The sequence below is a fragment of the Oreochromis niloticus genome, linkage group LG13 (genome assembly GCF_001858045.2).
Source record: "Oreochromis niloticus isolate F11D_XX linkage group LG13, O_niloticus_UMD_NMBU, whole genome shotgun sequence".
NCBI lineage: Eukaryota > Metazoa > Chordata > Actinopteri > Cichliformes > Cichlidae > Oreochromis > Oreochromis niloticus.
In genome coordinates, this window is record NC_031978.2 from 11,463,080 (window position 1) to 11,487,877 (window position 24,798).

General features: G+C 42.7%; 1 protein-coding gene across 2 annotated transcripts in view; it reads left to right on the plus strand.

Moving 5' to 3' along the window:
- The window catches only part of sdccag8 (SHH signaling and ciliogenesis regulator sdccag8), a 52,038-nt gene that overhangs the window by 14,314 nt on the left and 12,926 nt on the right, over positions 1 to 24,798 (plus strand). For both annotated transcript variants that reach the window (XM_025897676.1, XM_003438302.5), the window contains exons 14-16: positions 15,052 to 15,179; positions 19,471 to 19,579; positions 20,998 to 21,129. In XM_025897676.1, coding sequence (XP_025753461.1) covers positions 15,052 to 15,179; positions 19,471 to 19,579; positions 20,998 to 21,129 — 369 coding nt within the window. The remainder of the gene's footprint in view (positions 1 to 15,051; positions 15,180 to 19,470; positions 19,580 to 20,997; positions 21,130 to 24,798) is intronic.

Below are 24,798 nucleotides of genomic sequence, written 5' to 3' on the forward strand. Positions count from 1 at the left end.
TGCAAGTGGCCTTCTGCATGGTATTTATTATCTTGTGGTTGTAGCTCAGTGTTTTAAATGCAGTGCTACCCAAAAATCCTGGGAGTTTTCCCCCCTTTTTTTGTACATTCCCACTCCCAACAGTTTGGCAGTCTCCCCTCAAGAGTTTGACCACATCTGTGAGTACTAATATTAAGGCTATGATTGTAATTTCTCATGTTTAGATGATAATTGTTATTCTTTCTCTGCTTCATTCAGAAACTGCAGTGAAAAAATAGCTAGAAACACATAGTACCTAATAGGCCAATCACAATAGCTGCAGGCTGGGTCGATGTGACGTCTAGTTATAGTTCCATGGAGGTGCATGTCAGGTTAAGGTGTAGTTTAAATTGTAGTTTTTCAGATTTTTCTGCAGTTACAATTTACCTGTAGTGTCGTCCTAACACAGAGGTATCAATCCACCGTGAGTTGTTGTGTTGTGACAGTAAATGTTGAACACAGTTTGACTGTACAGACAAAAGGTTTGTCCGTCTGAGATGCATTTTAAAGCAGTTTCAACTCATCACTTTTGATATTTGGTTAATCATTACTCTGAGCTCTGAAGGAAAAAGTCTGCTGAGGACACAGAAAGCTGTCCAGCAGGCCTGTTTCCAAAAAGCAGTTTTCTTAGGAGCGTGGAAAGTCTTAACATCCATACATGGATATGAGATCTCTGTTGATTTAACTGCTTTAGAGAATGGCATATTTCACTCACATCTTAAATATGAAACATTTTTCAGCATCAAATTTGGAATGTAAACATTCACAAGAATTTTGATACATTTCTGGCTTTTTAGGAAGTTACTCATTGACAAACACTTTCCTCATCCTCCATATGATGACTTTCTATCTCATCTAAAATCTCAAACTAAATGCTGACCCCAGTTCTAGCCCTAACCTTGAGCCAGTTCTAAACTAAACATTAAAACCAAGTCTTAGCAATGTAATGGCTCTGCACAAAAATGTATCCATACAAAGATGGTAGCATACATGCATCGCACACACCTGTTGAAGTTTGGTCAAAGCCTTTGTCCCTCCTCAGCACTGCATTATGTTTGTTTTTTCTTTTTTTTCCCCCCCCTTTTACTTGTCATGTTCTCATCACTTTTTTCTTTTGCCATTCCAAAATGAAACAAATAAACCTCAAGCGATCGTCTCTCTGCTCTTTCACTAGCTCTGTGTCATTCTCTTTCTGTCCATCTGTGGGCCTTCAGGGGTTATGCAGAGCTACATGTATTTCATTCATAGTCATGCCCTCTGCTGTTGTTCACTACAGAGCCATCCAAGGGTCTTTGTAGCTTTACTGGGCTGTGTTTTTGTTGCTGTGTGTGTGTGTGTGTGTTGTTGGAGAGTAAGAGGAGAGGGTGAGATTCACGGTAGCAAGGCTGGAAGGCATTTTATGGCCAGCCTTCGAAGGCAGCTCTTTGATTTTTCTCTTTGCAACTTGCTCGCTCCTCTCTTTCATTCGGTCCACCTCTCGTGGCGCAAATGATCACAGCTCGCCTTCAAACAGGGGGGACATGAAGCGCAGACAGCTTCTGTTTGATTTCTGATAGCCCTACCTTCCTTCCTGATAAACACATACATATAATACGGACACACACACTCACACACATATTTGTTTGTACAACGGCATCTTTGCAAATGTGCACGCCGATATTCACATCAGTCTAACCCACATGCCTGTACACAAAGACGCAAACACACGCGCTCACACACAGATGCAAGCACGCATCCGGGGGTCCCATGGCGGCTGGTGCGCTGCGCTGTGCTCCAGGATTGGATCATCAGCCAGCTGTGAGTTGGACAGCCCAGGATCTGTCCTAATCCCCGCCACTCTGTTCACATCGCCTCACATGCGCACACACACTCTCCAGTCCCGGCCCCAACCCAGCAGAGGGCTTTACTAAGTTTGTTTTGTTTGTTTGCTCCTGCCTTTCTTCACTTTCTTTCTTTTCTTCTTTCCATGTCTCCATCCGGCCTCATCTCTCCCCGTGTTGTGATCACACATCCCAAAGGCCATAGTGAAAACTGCCCAGCATAACTTCTATTTCAACACACGCCAGATAGGAATGAGATGTGTGTTTGCATGCGTTAGTGTATCCATGGTTAGTTGAGACCTGTGGGCCTGCATTGTGTTTGAGCCGAGATGAATGTCTGAGGCTCCAGATCTTCCACCGGTTTTGTTATCCCCATGAAATCAAGCATCCATGTTCATTAGGGTGCTTGCTTAGAGCTGTAGATGGACCTGGAGCTTCAAACTGCTTCTGTGAATAAGTTTACTTGCGCTCAGTTTTTCCACCTAAAACTTCTGAGTGTGGAGTCTTCAGCCAGGAAATATCTGAACATGCCGGTCCATATAATCTGTGCCTGTATGTGACGAACACCTGAAGAACGAGTTTTCAGTTTAAATTGTCCTGGCAGCAAATTTGTCGAGGAGGCTGAATAAACCCATTATGAGGAAATCTGCAGTGATGATTATCTGGTTGAAAATCCTATCAGCAAATGTTCATCTTTATGCATTTGGGGTCACAGTTTCCAAAGGTTGACACTGGATAATGGGGGCTGTGAGATGAGGAAGGTCTTTTGGGTTTGGATCAGCATGTCCTCATCTGTTCTTTGGCAGCTGTTCTAAGTGCACCCACTGCAGCAATATTGCATGCTAACAGTCCTATTTGAAAGAATGGGAGTAAGTCAAATGTTTATGACCCAGGAGGCCACAGTTTGCCTTCCATTAGGACCTTTGTGCTTGTGCTATGTCTTGCCTTCTCTTTAAATTGCTCCTTCATTTGCTTTTGAGGTTTAGGCCCTTAAAATGTATTAGATTAGGATTAGCTAGAAAAATTGGTTTGGGTTAAAACATCCCTCTTCAAAGTAATGATAAAATGATGCTTATCCCACGAGTCAAGGGATAAGCATGCAGGTGGAATTGAGAACTAACAGTTTTGTACAGTTAGGTCCATATATATTGGGACACTGACGCAAGTTTAGATTGGTTTTTTTTATTTGTTTGATAAAACATATTACAATTATAGTTATATAATGTGCATGGATATAATGTGTAGACTCTAAGCTTTCATTTGAGGGTGTCCACATTCAAATTGGATGGAGGGTTTAGGAGTTTCAGCTTCTTAACCTGTGCCACCTTTGTTTTAAAGAGAACAAAAGTAATAGGACAACTGACTCAAAGGCTGTTTCATGGGGACATGTGGGCAATTCGTTGATTATGTTGTTTTAAATTAAGCAGATAAAAGGCCTGGAGTTGATTTCAAGTGTGGTGCTTGCATGTGGGAGAGTTTGCTATGAACAGACAACGTGTGGTCAAAGAAGCTTTCCATGCAGGTGAAACAAGCCATTCTTAAACTGGGGAAACAGAAAACAAACATCAGAGAAATTGCTACAATATTAGGAGTGGCAAAATCTACAGTTTAGTACATCCTGTGAAAGAAAGAAAGCACTGGTGAAAACAAAAAGACCTGGGCGTCCATGGAAGACAACAGTGGTGGATGATCACAGAATCATTTCCATGGTGAAGAGAAACCCCCAGCCAAGTGAACAACACTCTCCAGGAAGTAGGCGTATTAAAGTCTACCATAAAGAGAAGACTGCATGAAAGTAAATACAGAGGATTCACTGCAAGGTGCAAGCCACTCAAAAGTCTTCATAATAGAAAAGCTAGATTGGAAAAACATCTAATAAAAGTCAGCACAGTTTTCAGATCAATTTCTACCAGAATAATGGCAAGAAAGAAGTATGGAGAAGGTGTGGAACAGCTCATGATCCAAAGCATACCACATCATCTGTAACACACGGCGGAGGCAGTGCGATGGGTTTGGTGTGCATGGCTGCCAGTGGCACTGGGACACTCGTGTTTATTGATGATGTGACACAGGACAGAGGTGCATATTCACTGTTCCTCTGAAATGAAATCTGCCAGGTAAAATAGTAGAGGTATGTGATGTATTCAGAGCGTATCCAACAGCGAGGTGAAGACACCATTGTTGATCTGCCATGCATCCTTGCTTTAACCAACAAATAGTTGCAGTAAATAGAAAAGATTTGGTAGACTTTGTACTGCATGAACTAATATCTTTCCCATCTTTTGGCATAATTTTATATTTTCACAAATAGAAAGAAAAGGGCTGATTAATATTTTCTGATTGTGTAGTTGTTTATTGAAGTCTTTCTTGTATTTCTTGTAGCTATGTTATGCATGCCATCACTGCATTGCTTTTTGCAAAAAACTTAAAATATAGTTGGTACTAGATCAGGTCTGGTTAGGGCGCAAGAGATGATGTATTAGAGATGCAAACATGTGAGACATTTAAGGCGTGCATGCACATGTGAAATGATTAAATACACCAAATTAGTAGCGAGGGAAATACAAAAGTAATCATATAGGCCGAGCAAGGAGAGAAGCATACATTTTGTGTTTTAAGGCCACAGTCTCCTTTCTGTGACCCTGAAATCAGAAGATGGGTGCAAAGTGACACAGAGCGAGAGGGTTAGGCAGACAAAACTCCGGACCACCCGCTGTGACTCTTATACATGAAGTTCCCCAAACTCTATTAAACACGTCACGCTGCTGCGTTCCCTCTGTACCGCTACCTCGTTCTATTTTTTTCTCCCCTCTGTTGTACATCGTGATAGCAAGGTCTGGAAAGGCGGTGAACAGAACTGTGTGTGTGCGAGGGCGGAGAAGTGTAAATGAGGAAGGTGAGGCAGCAGATGCCGCGTCCCGCCAGAGGCTCGCTTTGAGCAGCGAGTGAAATCTGGGCGCGACAAAACTGCTGCAAACCAACTCGGCGGGAGGCCCTTGTCCAATCACGGCCCGGAATAAAAGGGCCGGGGCGCCACGCGGGCTGCAGTCGCTCAGGAGAGGCGGGGCCATAATGAACCTTCAAGCGCTGCCAGCGAGTGCACACTCACACACACACACACGCACACACACCACAAGAGCACAGCATCGCTCTTTCTACCTGGCATTAAGAGTGTCTAACCACTGTCACCATGAACATGAATGCACTCAGCCTCTAAGGCAACTGTGTGCATGTATTCTTGTGTGTGCATGTGTGTGCGTGCGCACATGTTTGGAGTATTCTTGTTTCATGAACTGTATTGACTTGTTTGCGAGCGTGCAATTAGACGAGCGTGCGTGCACGTCTGTGTGTGAATGTTATGTGTTGATACCTTTGGGCTACACCTGTGTCTGTGAAGTTTGATGTGTGTGTCTCTGTGTGACAGCAGCAGTGCAGTGCCAGGTATGAGACTCGCTGTGTGTTTCTGTGTGTGTGTGTTTGTGTGTGTGTGTGTGCTTGTCTGGTCGGCGGCCATGTTGTTGGGTAGCAGATGGCACCATGGTTGGCAGGGGAGGGGCTGCTTAGCACAACTAATCAGACAGTTACGGATAGGGCAGCTGGGAGGGCCGTCGGCCAGCCGTGTGTGCGTGTGTGTGTTTGTGTGTGTACCACAGAGTGCCATGATGTTGACAGTGGTGGGCCCGTTGGCCCGGTGACGAGACCTTGCCGTGTTCTTCTCTCCTCGCTGTCGGAGTGCCCTCTCTGCCATCGTGCCTCCTCGCCTCTCTCTCTTGCACTCTTCCTGTCTCTCTCGCTCAATCTGTTGAGACCTACTTGTTTGTGTCTTCCTTTTAGCTTTTTTAACTCTGTCGCCTTTGATCTTCCTGTCACTGCTGTATTTCTTTGGTTAACTGTTCAAAGGTTATGTTAATTTGCCTTATGAAACTGTTATTAAAATACTAGCAAATTTATACTGAAACCATTTTTGTGCAGTTTTAATGGAATTGGCACTATACGTATAAAAATGTGACCCCTTGAGCAGGAACATGTCTGTTATGTTGATGTATATTGACTTTATGAAGTAGGTCAGTATCTGAATGCCTTTTGAAATCATGCATATAGTCACTGACATATTTCGTCTTCACCCTTGATCTTAATAAATGTGTCTTCTCTCTATATTGGTGGTTCTTATGCTCTGCTTATGAATCTTTTCCCTTTATTCTACCTGAGTGTGCATAACATTAAAGGAAATTTACCAGACTTGAGGCATCTGACTACCAGGTAAGATGGTTCTTAGAACAGCATTACTACTGCATTAGTACATATGACTTAATGGCTTTGGCCTTACCAGGTACTCCCTGATCCCTTAAGCATGTGTTTCATGTGCTGAGATTGTATTCTGCAGTGATTTTATACGATTAAATGTTATTATTTTCATCATGCATGTAGGTTTAAAACAGTTTTCCAGTTAGGTGCAAGTGTGGATAGTTTATGTAGGGAAACACAGTAGTTTGAGCATTACAGAATTGCAATACAGAGAGAATTCATTCTTGTTAGGCTCTCAGCCAGTGCACCCATTTCTCATTAGTATTCGCAACCTAAGTATTATATATAAACATGTTATATGTTATGGCTGATAACTTATAATGTGCAGCCATGGTATGTTGTCCTTCTCACTCTTAACTCAGGAGCTTATTTATGTCTTTCGCAGTTAAAATATAGATGCTATAAATTCACCAGAGAATATTCACACTCTGTACTGTAAGTATGAAGATTATTAAGCAGGACTGTAATCTATCCATCCGGCGGGGCTGGGAATGGATAGAAAAGACAGATCGCTGACTGTGAGACCTCAGGCAAGATGGAGGCAAATCTGTCGGCTACAACTGTTGCCACCCCAGCCAAGTGTGCCCTGGGACACTGGCCTACATACACACACTACTGCTGGAGGACAAAACGAAAGGGAGTACCAGCCCTCTGCCATCCATCCACCATCCACCCTTCACCTCATTCTGTACTCATCCTTTGCATATCTTTCTAAACGGGTATGGTGAGAGGGGTTTACCAGTAGCTCTATACATTTTAGAGGATTGTGTTGAAGATCCAGTGCAGGTCGATTTTGAAATCTGTGTTTAAAAGTGTGTGTTGTTTTTGTGTGACTGTGTCATCTGTTCAACTTTTGTGCCTTTGCACACCCCTGCTGTGAGGGTGGCAGGATCAGTGGTGCTACCCAGTGCCCACTACCCAGTAGGCACAGCTTTCATCCAACATGACAGAACCTCTCTCTGCCCCCCCATTTCTCTTTTACCTCTCTCATTCTCTTTTACCTGATTGATCTATCCTTTTGTCGTTTCATCCTCTTTTTTTTTTTTTTTTTTTTTCCTGCATAGCTCCTTTTTGTTCAGTTTTTTTCCCCTTCCTTTTGCCTTCGTTCCATCAGCTTCTCTCTGTTACCCTGGGTGGACACAGCAGTGCCAACCGGTGCCACATAGGTAGTGGGCCAGTGCTGCCCTCAGCAGATTGTACTGGGAGTTGATCACAAAGAGCAGTAAGGAACAGAAGGATGAAAGATCAGATTGGAGCAAAGTAGCAGCTAAGTGGAGATGGAAGATACAGCAGGACAAATACTGAAAGGGAAGCGTGTCAAAGAGTTCAGACGGCATAGAAAAGTAATAATAATTATATACTGGGAAAAGACAGAAGGATCTACTCCTACAAGCTAGATCTGAGAGATCAAATCAGGCAAAGCTGATAAAAACCCAAAACAAAAGAAGAAATCTGATCAGTGTGGCTGTAAGCACTAATAGGAGAAGCCCCAGGAAGGAGTGCTGTCCACTTTGGTGTCTATACATGGCACCAGCAACAGAGCTGTCATGCAAAGCTAACCTGTCAAGTAGCTTTGTCACTTTTTAAACCTTTTTAGTATTCACTGCTCGAGCATATGTACAGTCCAGTGGCAGAAAGAACATGAAGAAGGACGATTTCTCCCCTTCCTGAGGTAATATAAAAAATTGCATTATTTGACCACTTTGGCCACTGCAATGAGTGAAACAGCTTTTTTCTATTGGTACTTACAGCTACACTTTTAACATGATCTAATCAACTCTCCATGGTGACAACTCTCTGTAACTGCTAGGCCTCTTCATTGGCGCTTGCAGCTACATTTAAAGTGAATTAATATAATTTCCCTGCAGTGTATGTTGATGTGCTGCTCATTCCAAACAGCCAGGTGCGAGCCAGGTTGAAGACGCGTTGACCTGGTCCTGACATAAACTGTGACATCACGCATTGTTTTCTGATTTCTGCATTTTGAAGCCTCAAGATTAGCTTTCTTTGGCAGCTATTTATTTATTTATTTATTTTTTACCATAAAACCATATCTGGACAAGTTGGAAGGTTGTTTTGCAAGCTGCATTCATAAACTGAACAGGTGCAATGTACCGACAAACATCTGCTAATTAGTACTAAGTAAGTAATGACTAATGATAAGGCACAAGGCACTAATAATACCAGATTTTCACTCACCAAAACTGAAGCACAACTCCTTGGATAGTCTGTACACAGCAAGCTGTATTATTTGTCAGATAATTTCATTAAGGATTGCATCAGCAGCAATCGGTGATACCAGTTAGCAGAGGTGAAGCCTAGCAAATCCTGTCCGGCTACAGCTCCCTGTGCCGGGACAGTTAGTCAGTGCAACCACTCCAGATGCAAAGTTTACTCAAATTTAAACCTGTAAAGTTGTCCTGAAGAATGCAAAAAGAAAAAAAATAACTGTAAAGTATTTTAAGAAGAGGGGGCCTCTGGGAATTTATTCGATTTTCTTAGGCATCCTCAAGTGGCCACCAGGGGAACTGCAGGTTCTGGCAACTCTAGTGGTTGCTACTTGGTAAAGACACAGCTGATTATAAATAAATAGCCCAGGGGAGAGGAGAGACGTTGTCAGAGACACGAGGTATGAAAGTAAGCAGATGATTGAGTTCACTAATGACCGTTTGGGTGTATAAGCAGAGAAAAGTGGTGCATATTCCTTTGAGCCTGTTGCCTCCAAGCACACGACCCACTGTGAAGGCTGATGGATGTTTTAAATAACATCATGCATGTTTCAAGTAAGAAGTGAATTCCATCACAGGTAGACGGTGCTCATGCCAGCAGAGAAAAATCTGCTGTAGTAAGATTTGAACTTGTAGTATAAGTACCTTTCTCACTCTTTCCTCTCTCTGTTTTTATTGCATTGCATGTAAGTTAAGTGTTTAACATTAAGACATGTACAGTTGTAATCACAGATTTCTTTCTGTTTATTTGGGTAATTAACCAGAACCTTTTGTTATTATATTTGTCCCATAAAATTTACACAACAGGTATTAGACATACACTTTAAAAGATGGCTAATGAGAAGTAGCCTGGTTGAAATAATTAATTTTAGGCAGTCGTTTACCTTTTCTGCTAAAATAGATTTGACCTCGAGCACTGCCACATATGCTACCCACAACTATTTCTGCGGGGCACAGATTTGACACTGACGTTGGGTCCTTGGTTTCTGGATTGGGTCAATATGAGAGCATATTGTACGTATGCTGTGTGTTTATTTTTAAAAATCACAGATGCCTGCGCTGCCAGGCCGCTTTTCTTGTGTTAAGACCATCAGTCATCTGTGCCAATTAAGATTTTTAAACTTCTCTCGCTCTGTTTTGTGAGCAGATAGATGATGACAGAGGCCAATCAGCCACTAATTGCTTCAATCTAGAGCTGGGTTTTTTCTCTGAGGGAATGTGTGCTGTAACAGCAAATGTTTGTTTCTGCAAGGGTCGTGTCTATTTGTAGCCGTCTGTGTGTATATGCATACATTTATTCATATGCATGGGAGATTAAACAGCTTTTCAGATGAGCAAAATTGCACACTTTTTTTTGTGCATACTTTTGCATATGTGTGTTAGTTTGGGAGGCGGGGGGTATATAGAGATTTTTTTTTTTTTTTTTTTTTTTTGCGCTACTTTTAACAGTTGCAGCTTTCTGCTTTTCGGGCACGATTTGCTAACCACTGACCTTGGTGTCGGCGGGGGGCTTTAGTGTTCCTTGAAGAAGAAAAGAGGCTTGGGCCGCCCGCTGTAAACAAAGTTGACTTGCCGACAGATGGATTGAATGACAGAGAGGCTAACTGAGCCAGGAATGGACCTGGCAGCATCGCACCAAGCGCAGAGAGAGGGAGGGAGGGAGAGAGAAAGAGAAAAAGAGAGAGAGATAAAGGGGGGAGAGAGGGGAGAAGAGAGAAGAGGTGGCCAACAGGAGAGGAGGTGTGAACAGGTGCAGGGCCGCTGAAGGAAGAACCAGCAGATGGAGAGAGACACAGCCAGTTTAGTTACAGGAAAAAAAGGGTGGGAGGGAAAAGAGGAAGGAGGAGGGAGAGATGGGAACGGGAGGAAAAAAAGGATCGGAGCAGAGATGAGAATGCTCTGGACAGATAGATGGACGGATATCTATATATATGTATAGATATATATAAGGCTGGGTGCAGAGTAAAGAAGCAGTGAGGCTGCATCAGGCCGCCTCTGTGTTGGATGTGCTTGCTTCACGGAGTCGGACAGCAAGATGAAGGGAGGGGTGCCGGAAGAAAAAATGTGGGAGCAGAGTGATTGACTTGCATCACCCAGAGGTTTAATAAAAATGTGCTAAAACACATTGAGGTGCGTGTGACGGGAAATCGTGTGACACTCTGCGTGGTCTGCCACACGGAACAATTCAGATGTTTATTGTGTGCGACATCACCGATACGCAGCGCTGCAAATGTTCAATATGTCACATTATTTTCTCTGTATCGCGCTCATCGATTGTTGGCAGTTACCAGTTAGACGGGCCTACACGAGGCCGCTCGCTCACCGTCTCTCTGTCGCACACATAAACATCGCACTCGCACATAAGCAGAAATCATCTTTGTAGTCTTGCGTATCAAACTGTTGAATATTAATATAGTCTGATTGATGCAGTCTATCATAAATAACTGTGTATCTACTGGAATTCCTCCACCAGAGTGAATCATCACGAGTGTCACCGTTTTGAGCGGTTAGAGAGCAAATAATTAACAGTTGTCATTTTATAGTATACTATGAGTTTATTTCAGTAAAATCTTACTGACTCGATAAATGGGGTGGAAATTAACTGGGGTTTATTTATAGCTACGTTCATATAAGTGGCAAAACAAAGGGAAAAACCTGACCCAGATCTGGTATGCTGTGTTTTGCTAGGGTGATTTGACTTCATTTGTGGCCTTAAAATAAAAGAAACTATCTCCTAAATTTAACATTTTTATTCTGGTGAGGGAGGTCTCTTCAAAGATGGCAGTGCTCCCTATCCAGGGGTCACTGTACAGGCTGTAAATTAGGAAAAACTGAGTGTTAGGACCTTCTCAGTCAATCCTTTTGAGGACCTATGAGAGATTGCATCAAGAAGGGATGGTAATTGGAGGAACCCAGTAGAGTTAGAGAGACTCAATGAATCAGTGGCGGGGAGCGCCAACGTTTTCCTTTAATTAATTTAATAGGTGCTTAAAAATCTCATTCAGAAATCAGTTTGTTTTTTTGTTGATACTATAATGAGATCCTGGTTACATGTGTAGGACATTTCACATCATACATAAATCTGTAATTCTGCAATTAAAATGTTACATTGAACCGCTAATTCAATAATTGATAGCATCTTCTGGTTCTGGGCTCTCGTAAGTATTTACCTGTGCAGTAGAAATGCTGCTATTTGTCTTTGTCTTGATTCTTCAACTCTTTGCAGGGATCATCAGTACCTGCAACATTCAGTCCTTTTTGTTGCAAACAAAGCCTGTGTTTTCACATGTTTTTTGCTATAGGCTCAGTTCACAGTCTGTTCACCTGTATGTTAATTTCACACCTGTTATTTTGCACCACATGAATATTGCAGAGCATAAATCTGAATATTCATTAATTTGAGGAATTGTTCTTTTTAGCTTAATGCTTGTTTTTATGTAGATAATTAATATACGATACACGTCAATATTTTACGCTTTCTTTATCTTGCAGTGGGTTGAATAAGTGGCTCCAGTTTTTGCTTCATCAATCTTGTGACTGCTTTTTAAGCATTTGAAATTACAGCCAAATATAAACTAAATGATTGTTTTTCCCCATTATCTCCGTGTGTGTGTGTGTGTGTGTGTGTGTGTGTGTGTATATTCGTATTTTTATGCTTTAAATATGCACGTATATGTATGTGAGTTATATAGTGGAGAGTTGATTCTGTTTTTACTTTAGTCAGAACAGCGGTCAGTTGTGTCTGGCGTTGGCGAATGTCTCCAATTCCTCCAAGTCCACCGTCTGACTCCAATTTGTGCTCGTTCTGTGATAAACCACGGCATTTGGTGGTTCTGGCGTGGGATGCCGGCTGCACCATGGGGTGCTGCAAACTCCGCGCTTGGTCAGGCCCTGGCACCCCACATCTAATGGGCAACAGCTTGAATAGTGCCCACTTAAGCAGGCAGTGTGGACTGGGCTCCCTCTTCTTCCTCACCACTCCAGCCAGCTAGTCAGCCAGCCACCGCCTCTGCCACCTCCCACTTACCCAGCAGCCACTGTACCTGGACGCAGCCCCAGAGCCATTCCAGCCTACCTTAGGCCCCTGGCCCATGCAGCTCTCCGCCATACTTATCAAGCTGTCCTACTGTGCATCAGGCCAGGCATATACAAACAGGCCCAGCTATCTGCTAACTGAACAGTCAGTCTATTGCCTCCTAGGCCCAAACAAGAGTTCCTGCCACAGGCAGCATCCCAGAGCCCATTCACCAATTAACTGGAAGGCAGATTAATGCCCAAGGAGAATTCTACAGCTCCAGCCCCACATATTCAGCCTCTGCTCTACCCGTCACCCCTTATGCTTGCTCCAGGGCTTGGCTTTTCGCTGATACCTCGCCTTCGCTTTCTCTTTTTTATGCTTTAATTTGATAGTGCTCATCAGCAGCCATTTTGTGACAGCAATTTGCAAGTAAACATGTTGCATTGGATTAGAGGTACAAAATGGCGCAGGGGAGAAACGACCGCGGAAGTTTGATCTGCCAGCTTCAGTTTGATCGTTGGTGAGGCATTCAGGCTCTTGTCACAAAGATACAAGTACTCGTGCCCAACTTATCGAACCGAAACCTAAACTCGGCGCACTTCTTTCGGGTTTCTTCACCCAGGAACGAAAGCTTCCAGTCCGTTTGTTCAATTCTCTGTACTTAACTAGGTCGTACTTCTGAGGTTCGGTTCTGTAAATCAGCACGACCAAGCAGATGCCAAATGTGAAGCTCTCTGTCTTTTGATTTCCTATCCTCAGTTTTTATCACCCTCCTCTTCCTCACCACCACTCTATTGCTGACTGCTGGAACTTTCTGGCGATCTGTCTGATGCTAATTGGTGGGTAAACAGGTCTGGTGTGAGCCCCCCCCCCCCCCCCCCCACCACCACCCCTCGTCCCAATCGCACACAAACGCACACTCATAGAAATACACAAATACACACGGCCCCCTGGAACCTCTTGCAGGACCAAATGGCTGGCAACGCCTGCCCGCCATCTCCCGCTGAGCCCTGGTGTGCGCTTTGGTGGCTCAGGCTGCTGTTCAAGCCCAGCGGGGGTTCATTCACTCACACACACACTCATACGCGTACAGACACACACAGTCTCCTTGTGTCCCCTGCACACCCGCCACCCGCTTTCACACCCCAGACAGCAGGACAGCAGGAGAACACACACACACACGAAGGAACAGACAGACGCGGTCACTTTAGAGATGCAGGCCAAGCGCTGTAGGGGAGAAAAGTTTTCACTTAAACTGGAGAATTCTCTCTTCATTAGCGCCTTTGGACTTCAGGAAGAGTTCTGTTTATTTGTTCGTTTTTTTCCGCTCTTTGTAGTTTTTCTTTTCTTTCCTTCTTTGTCTGTCTCTCTGTTGTTTGGGTACGTTTGGACTTAGTTGAGATAGAAAGTTTGGTTCAGACAGGAACAAAATGTGCCGTTGTTCAAAGCCAGAAGCACCTCAGCTTGAATCGTACCTGTTCTATTCCGATACCGACACAAATCTGAATGCAGTTTAAAGTTATTTGACTCCTTCTTCACATACTTACAGACATGACAGATCAGCTGACTCACTGTTGTGTGTTCTCAGCATTAGTGTAGCATATATCAAACCTTTTATCAAAATGTGCGGGATGGCAGTTCGAGTGTTGTGTGAATGAGACAGCTGCTGTATCACTCAGGGGTCTCTAAGCTGACAGTGGCCTGACACATTTACCCTTCGACCCCCTCCAAGTCTTTTCTGTCATTGTCCTTTCTGCCCTTCCTTTCTTTCTCATGTATGTGCTCTCCTCCTGCTTCCTCTCTCACCTTGGTTTTAGCAAAAAGCCTCTCTGACTGTCTCTAGACACAGATACATATTGTTTCTTTTTATAGAAACGGCTGCAGATACGACCTGGCGGATTCTTGTCAGCTAGCTGGGATTCACTTGATAAATGCCCCCGATTACATTGTAAGCCTTTGTGCATTTGTTACTGGACGCCTGGGAAGTCTGAAACACCAACAGTAATGAATATGATCTGACGTTTAACTTAACGCCTAGTTTCCACTTCTCAGTTTGAGTGCAGTTATTAAAAGTACTGCTTCCAGAGCAGATTGCACGCAGGAAAATTGTTTCTCAGTGTGTCAACAAACTAATCTCCTTTGTAACCAGAAGCCACTTAAATGCACTGATTGACATGTTTGTTAATGCACAGACTTGAACTTGATCTAAGTGTACAAATCGTCTTCTGCATTATGTTGCAGGAGTAGAACATTAGACTCATTATTTCTGCCGTTTTTAGCCACAAAACACAAATTCCTACCTAAAAACAAAGATTGTGCTTGAAATGCTTCAGAGTGAAACCTTTTTCATGCACCATCACCCGCAGAGTGTGATGAGTAAGACGCCACAGAATGTCAGCGAGTGGCTGTGGAGACTTTTCACATTATTTTCCTTTACACATGCGATGCTGTGCATGTGTACACAGCAGCTATAGAGGTATCAGAACACTCTCATCTAGTCTTTTAGGGTTCTAATAATGGGCCGCTGTGCGTGTATTTTTTTGCAGTGCGCTTTTAAATGATGTGCCAGAAACTAGAAAGTGTGTAGAAATGGTGAAAACACGTTTTCTTTCACTGATTCTTCTTTTTTTTCTTTCTTTAACTTCTTGGTTTTTCTCCTAAGACAGGACAGAGAGGGTGCAGACCGGGCTCACGAAGAGGAAATGGCATCTGTGACTCTTTCAGCTCGGGAAAGGGAGCGAGAGCTGACTGTGATGCTGCAGCAAGCAGAAGCCGAACACCTGCAGAGAGGTCAGTGCTTCAATCCACAGCAGTGACAACGGGTTTGTCTTCATGCTTTTGACTTGCGGCACAGGTCACAATGTCCTCTTTTCACCTCTCTGACTTAATCAGCCATTTTTGGCTCACATCAGGACAGGTCAGTTCTTCAAAAGAAAAAGCCCCTCCTTTCTTCCCCATCGGCATTTTAGTCACCACAGAACCTGTCATTCAGAGTCATGCTGTCGTAATACTTACAGACTGCACCACAGCTCGGTGTTGCAGTTTAATAAATGCTTTCTGGAAAACTTGGACGAGCAAAGCGTGATAAAGCTTCTTAAAGCAATTTATATTGTAACGTAAAAACCATTGAACATTATAAAGCTTACATGTTTTGCAAGAGTTTTTTTTATGCTTTTCATATTTATAATTTTTAAAACGCTTTAAAAACTGCATTAGCAGAAGGAATCTTGTAATGTTTGTTATTCTGTTTTATGCTTCAGACAAACAAAAAAAAAGGGTCGGGAACTAATGAATCTTTAAATGTTATATGTACAACATGTGAATAAAGAAATCCGAGTTTGTGGATGCTGATAGAGCAGGTTCATTGTTTAAAAAGTTTTCAGCGAAGGCCTGCACACACTTGAGAAACTGTACATGGCTATGCCGCCGTCTGTTCTCAGATTTGCATCGCAACTAGGTTTACTGTAGTCCCCTGCAGTACACAGGCACGTCAGTTCTAACACAGAGGAGAGGTCGGTGTACAGTCGACACAAACACGACTACAGAACGCAGCAGGACTGAATGGGACGGAGCAATTAAAGTCAAATATCCAGAACAACAAGAGGCAAAACAGCAGAGATGACCAGGGTCAGCTACACATTCACATCCACTGAGCTGGACGATTTTCATTCTCCTCCTCAAGGACGATTCAGTATGGTGGATCTTTGTTCAAACAAGGTCTTGAACTTGCATCATCCAGTTGAAGGGTGTCTTTCTTCTTTCTGTGCCCCCTCGTCCCTGCCATGACGGCACAGAGAGGAGAGCAATTCATCTGAACTGTGCAAAACATGGCTGAAGTGACCTCAGAAGTGCAGAACAGAGCAGAAAGAGCCAAACAGAAGCCTTAAGAGGAGAATAGAGAGAAGAGGGGCAGAGCAGAGGGAAGGTGATGGGAGCAGAGCAGGGAGACCCAGCTCAGAGCTCCCTGTCTGTCTGCACAGCAGAGCTGCTGCTGCTAGCACATCTGTTGCACCATCTGGATATCCCCCCCAATAACCCACCACCCACCCTCAGCCACTCTCCCTCCCCCACTCTCCCTCCCCTCCCTCCCTTCCCCTATCTTTTTATTTACCTGTGGTTCCCTTCAACAACCCGGGAGCCTGCTGGTACGCAGAACAAAGATGGAGGGTATAGAGGGAGGAATGGATAGAGGGAGGGGTGGTGGCGGTGGAGGTGGGGGGGTAAACAAAGAGTTTTTTTGCTGGCGCGTGTCGACAGCACACATGTTGTCTAAAGAGAGCTGACATCAGAGCACAGCAGGAAACTGTGGATGGGGAGGGGATAGAGGGGTGGACGTCCTTTAGTAGCTCGCATCACTTCCTCTCCCCGTGCAACCCAACAGACGAGCTGGATAATTAGCTTTCTTGCTCTCCAAATCCCGCCTCTCTGTCCATCCGTTTGTCCTTCCATCCATCCGTTCCCCCCCTCCTCTCTCACTTCTTCTCCGCTCCCTCCCACCTTTTTTCTTTTTTCTGAATTTTTTTTTTTCATGTTTCTTTTTTGAGTAAATGTGTACAGAGCAGCCTCTAGATGATATCAGATATTTGTTTCTCTCTGTCCCTCCCTCCCTGCCACGCTTCTTCCCTCCATCCCTCCCTCCCTCATTTTTCCTCTGTTTGTTTCCAGTGCCAGTTCTGCTGTGTTTCTGTGTCCCAGGGTTCTTTTTGGCCTACGCATGGCCAGACGCATTCAAAGCCTGTTCAGCTAATTAGCATTCTTCATACAACTTTTCCAGCACTGACCAAACTTTGTAGAGTGTATGTGTGTGTGCACGGCTGTGAGTTTGTGTAGTTTAGTTTAATAGTTTAATGCTCAGTAGCATCCAATTTCTGCTCGACTTACATTGTCTGTGGTAGTGAGGCGGCTGTGGACAGTGAAATAAAATAGGTTAGAGGTTCCTTTGGAGTCATAGTCAATGGATGAGGTGCTCATCATCCTAAGCATTACCCTTTAAAATGCTCCCAATCAAGACTTGTATAACTTTCTGCTTTAATAGCTAATCTGCAGCACGGAGAGAGATGTCTAAAGGAGAGAGTCCAGTTTCTGCCTGCAGAGATCTGACATCACAATATATCTTTATTTTCTCCACAATATTTGCCGTATGAAAAGGAAAAAAGTCTGAGTTACTTTTCAAAGACTGCGAGTCCTTGGTGTTTTTTGGTTTTTGGTCGACTGTAACAGAATGCCGGAGCAGGTGGATCATTCCCTCAATCCAACCGGCAGCCATTGTTATTTTAAAAGAGCAGACATATGTTGGAGAGCTGAACGTGGACCATTTCAAAGGAACGATGAAAGCCCCGTGTTGGATTGTTCAGAAAGAGGCACCCATGAGCGGATGAGGAGGTGGCAGGAAGGGTGGAAAGGAGAAAGAAAGCGCTTTCAAACAACTATCCGCTCTTTTTCTCCACCTTGTTTTACCCTTCTCACGCACTTTATATTTAAATTCTCTCTTCTCTGCATGGCTGCTTTTTTTCTGTACATTTATTTGTGTCTATTGAACAGTTTTTATTTTAATAGGATTGTTGACTAAAGCATTTTTTGCAGATTCAAAGAGACATATGTACCTATATGTGACTTTAGTTTCATTGTTCTGCGCTGTCCATAAGGTAGACGTTGTCCTCTGACGTGAGGCCACTTGGGTTTTTTTTATGTGCCCACAGAAGTTGGGAAATGTCTTTTTGCTAACTTTTCATAACAACATGTTATGTTTATTGTATTTTATTTAGTCAGTCACGGTGTAATTTTTATTCTGCACAGAAACCAAGCAGCACACATAGTCACACCAACATTTAAACAATGATTTTTCTTTCTAAAACATGAGATCTCACATGATGACTCCAGTTTACCAGACACAGTGAACATCCTCTAGTGCAGTCCTTTAGTACAGATCACTTTGGCATGATATCCTTTTTTTCTAACTTTTTTTTGTTCATATTATTGGCCCTGACCCACAATTTTGTTTTTTTACTTATTTAATTATAATTTTTAATCTTTTAATGACATGAGCATACAAAACTGCTAATTTTATCAGCTTAGAATAAAAGGGGCAACTGAGATTTTCCAAAATATGGAGGCCTTTTATAGGGTTCTGTAAATGTCTTTCAATAATTTCTCCAGATTTGGAATCAGATCTCTGTCTGTTAATTATATCAATAATATTGAGGGGAGTATGCAGGTATACTTGAATACTTTGAAGGATGGATGCTTTACTCTCCTCATGTTCTCTCTTGCCTTGTCATTTAAATAGTCTATTATCTTTCCTTCCTTTCAGGTTTATGAGCTGTGGCGCTATAGTAAAAATATACTTGGATGATATCTTAATGATTATGCTGTGCTTGTATCGTTCTCACCTGTGGGGGGGAAAAAAAAAAAAAAAAAAAAAGCAGTAGCCCAAATCTTCTTTTTGACATTCAGTATTTTATATTCTCAGAGGTGAAACTGGCAGATACAGTCTTCAAATTAAGCCTCTCACTCTTCCTTGTGTTTAAAACCTGCATACGCATAAAACATTTATTATGCTGTCAATTTTTTTGATTTGGCTCCGCGGCTTAAAAATGTAATCATCATGTCCTTGTTACTGAGATTGTCCTTTTTACATATAGCAGCAGTTAATTAAAGGGAGTGTAACCGCTGTTAGGTAAACAACAGCTGCTACACTGTCAGAGCAACTTATTCAGTTGTGTTTAAGTATTAGATTGGAAATGGTCTATTTAGGCTCAGTTTGGTTTTGGTCGGACTGGAGATTTATTTTGAAAGGACCTGAATACACATCTGTATCTCTATAACCTATGTGTAATTTATCATTCAGAAAAAGGTGTCGAATTCTTCTCTATATTTAGCTGGCACATGTTGATATCATCATTGAAGCCAGTCAGCTATAGAATCACTGATGGCATTAAACTATGTTTGCATCCAAAATAAATAATATTTAATTTTTAAAGAAAAGGGTCGGTAGGTGAGGACTTCCACCTCCTTCTGGAAGGACGTCACCTGTGGTGGTTAAACCTAAAGTGACTGCCAGCTTTCCCATCATTGATTACAGTTGGAGAGTTGGATGGTCTCCTGAGTTCCCAGAATTCCCTCATTGGGAGGCTGAAGGAGGAGTGCTGCAACCTGGGGACCAAACTGGAAGAGCTGGCTGAAAAAAGCAGGTCAGTGTTTCCTCTGTGTTTAAACATTTATTCGCTCAGTTATGCCTTAATTTTTTATTTTTTTTTTAAATTTGCTGTTTGCTTCCTAGCTCAGTGGCTTTTTTTTCATGAAACAGTTGTTTGCTCTGCCACTCTGTTGTTTATTCCCTCTATCTGCTGGACATCCATGTCATCATTTCACAAAGCATCATCTATCCAGGCTGTGTGAACAGAGCACGTCAACATACTACATACTGCTTTCCAGTCTGACCTGTTTTCTTGTTAACCTGATGCTACAGTAGTCACAGCAGGCCTGCCCAGCTCTCCATCTGGGCTGAATGCGTGTGTGTCTGTGTATGTGATTGTCTTCTGGGTGGGTGTGTGTATGACAGTGACCCTGGGCTCAGTGTCCTGTCAGCTGTTGGAGCTGTGCTGCACATTAGTCACATGACAGCCTCCAATCTGGCCCTGCCAGACCGCACTGGCCTCACCAACCACAGGACACATGCACACAACACACACACCAAAGTACACTGTGTATTTTGTTTGTTTGGAAGGATGTGAGTGCCAGGTACACGTATAGAGTTTTTATAGGTACAGAGTCATGCAGACACACTGGCCTGAAGGCTCATTGTGTACATCTTCTGGATGTGTGCATTATGTAGTTTAGCAGCAGCGTGGTGGTGTGTTTGGTGCCTTGGGCTGTTTGAGTTCCTGGAGTCTAAGCCCAACGTAGCGGTTAAAGTCCTGCTGGACGGCCTCACTCGGGCTAAGTGAGGTTACAGTGAGACAGTTGCAGGAAGAAAAAGAAAAATGATCATCTGTTTTTGGTAGTCCTGCTGACTCTGCACCTTTTATCAAGTGTGCTGCTGCAGATTGGCCAGTGTAATGTTGTGAAAGTGACACTTACTACGTCTGGACATGCAGCCCATTACCTTTATTTTTATCCCTGCATTTCCTGCTGTTACCTCTACTGTTGATGTTAGGTAGGCAGAGTGGAAAATGGTGATCTTAAAACAGGTATGTTTGCCATCTTTGACCAAAGAGTAAATGAAGTCACTATTTATTTGTTGTTTTGCCTCTTGAGACTTCTATTTCCTGGATCAACATAGGCATCATGAACCTAGCCTGTTTTTTGAGAATACACCAGAGAAAAGTACTCAGGTGTGTGAGCTCTGTTGTGAGGCAACAATGCTAACCACTGAGCTACCTTGATGCCATTTATTTGATGACACATACGTTCTCGTAAGATGTGTGCACACACTAACAAAGACTCTGCTGCCATCTCTGCTATTTCATTGTCTGGGACTACGCAGATACACTTTACTAAAAAGTCTTATATTAAAGGAAAAAAGTGGATGATGAATTCAGTTTGTTGGTTGTATAATGCTTCGTACGTTGGTAGTGTGAATATAGCAGCTGTGTATGTGTGTGTGCAGAAGTGAGCTGGAACAGCTGGCATTGGAGAAACAACACTTGGAGGAAACGGTGAAGAATCTGAGAGCTCGCTGCTCGGATATGGAAGAACAGTGTGTCCAGCACGGTCGCATGCACCAGCGCATGAAGGACAGGTGGGCGCATAACACACATAACTACACAGCTACACATACTGTCCGTGCAGCAGAGGGCAAACTCCCCGTCAAGAATTTTATCTGATTGAAAGAGTCCCGTAAACATCAGTGACATTACATATAAAACACTCCTGCTCTCGGAGTGTTTTAAATGTTCGTTTCTTTACATTTCTACAGCGATGGCAGCGAGCCTTTTAAAAACAGAAGCACAGTTTTCTTCACATTCTGTCCCCCCACCAGTGAATCTTCTGCACAGCTGATGTTTATTTTTATATAAGAATTGTTTTAATTTTTTGTTGACACAGTGGTTTTTGTGTCAGCGCTTTATTCTCCTGCTGTCTGTACTGAGGCTGCACACACCAAGAGTTCCTGATCAGAAACTTTTCTCTTACATAACAGACCGGAGGAAAGTAAAGTAGTTATAGCAGTATAACGAAGCGGTTGCGACTGTTCACCCCGTTCAAATGCAAATCTCTCACAGCTCAAAATGTATAACGGGGACATGTTGAGGGGAAAAAAGTCTTAAATCGAGGACGTTAGGCGCTCCTTTATCAGATTGCTCGTTTACAGCTGTGCTTCTTCACACCTCTGTGGCTCAGATGAGTTATGAAGTTAACAAGTGGGTAATTCATGAGAAGTTGTGCGTCTCAGCGGTGACTAAACCTATAATAAGCAGTGGTAAGTTGATCTCTTGTCAGTGGGAGCTGACACACGATGCTCCCGTGAATTTTTCACACTCTAATAGACTTAATTACACTGCAGTGAAGAGTAAAGTAAGATTTGGAGAATTTAGAAACCATCAATAGTCTTCAAGTCATAGAAGAACATTGCAGTGTGGATTTTAAGAAAAGAACAAAGCTGAACAGAGTGAGCTAATGAACTGAGAAGTCAGTTAAGAGAAAATAAATCTGATAGTGTAACAGCTGAGTATTTGTATTTTAGGTGAAAATGCGTAAAAATGACTCAAACGTCCTAAATATGAAGATTTGTTGGGTTTCTTTACTTATGAAAGCTGCAGCTAAAAGTGCTTCCATCTTTGGCTTATGCTACAGTATCTGTACATGTGTATGCGTGATGCGGGGGTCTCTTCCTCCTTAAGTGCGGAGCCCAGTTGGCGTGTGTCTCCACGGGGCGCCTGGCATACAGCCTGGCTCTGCCAATGTGGGAGAGGGTGTGTGGGTGTTGTTGCCCCACTCTGCAGGATCTCTACCCCAGTGCCCCCCACTTTTCCTCTTAACACACACACACACACTTGCAATCACGCTCACCCTTTTCTCCTGCTCCATCCATGACACTACATATTGTCTACCTCCCACCGGTGTTAACCTGTCGATAGTCACACGCTGCCAAAAAAACAAAGTTTACCAAGTCACAGCTGTCTCCTGGTTCTGTGTGACTCTTTGTGTGGTTTAGAGAAAGAAAAGCTATTTAAGTTGACAAGGAGTGTGAAGTATGAATATTCTGTATGTTTCTGTGCATATGTTGCTGTGGTATTTTGTGTATGTGTGTATGCGTGTGTGTGTTGGTTGCTATTGCATGTTCTCAGGAGGTTTAGCAGAGCAGGAATGTGGCTGCCAAAAGTGGATTGGCTGGGAAGTTGGCACCTAACTTCTCTCTTCTCCCAACTGAACCACGATAATCACTCTTGGCATTTACTGAGTTTTATTTTCTGCTTTGACACTTAGTTTGTTGATGAATCCTCCTGATATTTAAAAATCTCTCGAGTTCAGTTCTACAAGAGGTCACTTCAGGAGCGACTGTTAAGCCAGCTGACCGCGTTTTTGCATTTTATTTTGCAGCCGGTAGAAGGTGTGTTTGTTCGAGAGTGCGTTTATACGGGTTTGACGAGTAGTTTTGGCATTTATCTGCTTTTTTTTAAAAAAAAGGTGCAACATAGAGATGAGGTAGAGAGGTGTGATTAACATTTATGATACACAATGCTGCTAAAACTTGTTTTTTTAATCTCTATATGTGCTTCTTTTTGAGGTAAACATTATAGAATATATATAATAAGAGTATAAGAGAATAACATTTGTTGGAGTTTGGGAAGTTTAGCGACAGGCTTGAACTTTGAGATGTCGCTTCCGAGTGTGTGTGCATGCAGTTTTGTTTGTGTGCGTTTAAGCCAGTACGTCATCAGTTCTTTTCTTGTACTTGTTGTCGTGATCTTCGGTGTGCCTGCGCGTCTATATGTCGGGTATATGTTCGCTGGTCCCCGCAGGCCCCGAGTGTTCGGTGGGCGCCCCGCCGTGCCGCTCGGGGGTTAAGGTGTACGTGTTAACAAGCTGGTGTAAGTGGGTTCAATATCCAGCGCCCCGCCCCTCCCCACAGCCTCTCCATCGGCCTGCAATCTGTGCTGCGAAGAGCGGCAACAGCGCACCACGCACAAAACATTTGGAAAATCAGCTTGATTTATTTTTACATGGGCAAGCTGATTGCCAAACTACACAGGGGTTTTAGCACACAATGTTTTGCTGCACCATTTAATTATTTATTTTACTATTTCTGTGTTGTTGCTTTTTTTTCTTTCTTCTTTTTCTTTTTTTCTGCTTGGAAATGAAGAAATGGAGCGGAGGGTGGAGAGATGGAGCAGGACAGCAGCGAGTTAGAGAAGATGCATAGATGCAAATGTTGAATATAAAAGCGCTGCGATTATTATCGTTTTTATCAGCCTTTTTTAAAAACATTATGATTTAGTTTAGTGTTTAATGTAGTTTGGGATTTTAGGTTTAAATAGTATTTTTTTTTTTTTTAGTGTTCAAGAATATTTTATTTAACATGTTTACTAAGGTATTTGATCGTTTTCAGATGCTTTTGTGTCAGAAAAATACAAACAAGAAATCAGCCTTTACTAACTAAAGACAGCCGATCAGGTGGGCAGGTGATGTTTGTAAGTTTGTATTATGTGAAAACAACTTAATACAAGCACAAACGGAAGAAAAAAGATGTTTTGGTTGGCTTAATATGGTTTTAGATTTTGCTAAAACTGTGACAAAAGTGAACATTTTGCAGTGCAGATGAATTAGTTAATAGAAACATTAAACTCTCAGTGCAAATCATGCATTCTTAGTTATTCCAAAATATTTAAAATCATGACATAAGTAAAAATGAGCATTTCTTTTAAAGTAAAGATATTATTAAAATATGAAAACGCTGCATGAGTACATGTACAGCTGGCCCTGAAACTTTAATCCACTTTAGTCCATTTTAGTTGGAAATTTCTCTTATAATGCAGCTTTAACATGAAAAAGGAAAACATATCTATTGATCTCTCTATATATGAAATAACCTTTTTCTAATAGAGTAATGTTGGTTGGGAAATGTGACTTAAATTAACTGTAACTTCTCCAGTTTTCTATTCATATTAATTATTTTTTCAGCTGTGGCTCTTCTGCCCTCCGTCTCCTCTTACCTCCCCCTTCTCTTCTTCTTATCTCTTTTCACTTTACTTTCCTTTCCTGCTCCAACTTTTCTCCTCTCCTCTCTTCTCCTCCTCCCCTCTGCTTTCCGTACTAAACACCACGCAACCTTTTCTCACCCCACAGCTGTTGGCAGGCTGTTTTACCAATTATCACTACGCATGTACACACTTAGGTCACGCACATAGACTCTCGCACACATGTACGACGGACCAGCACAACACCAACGCTTGCTTAACCACGCATAGTG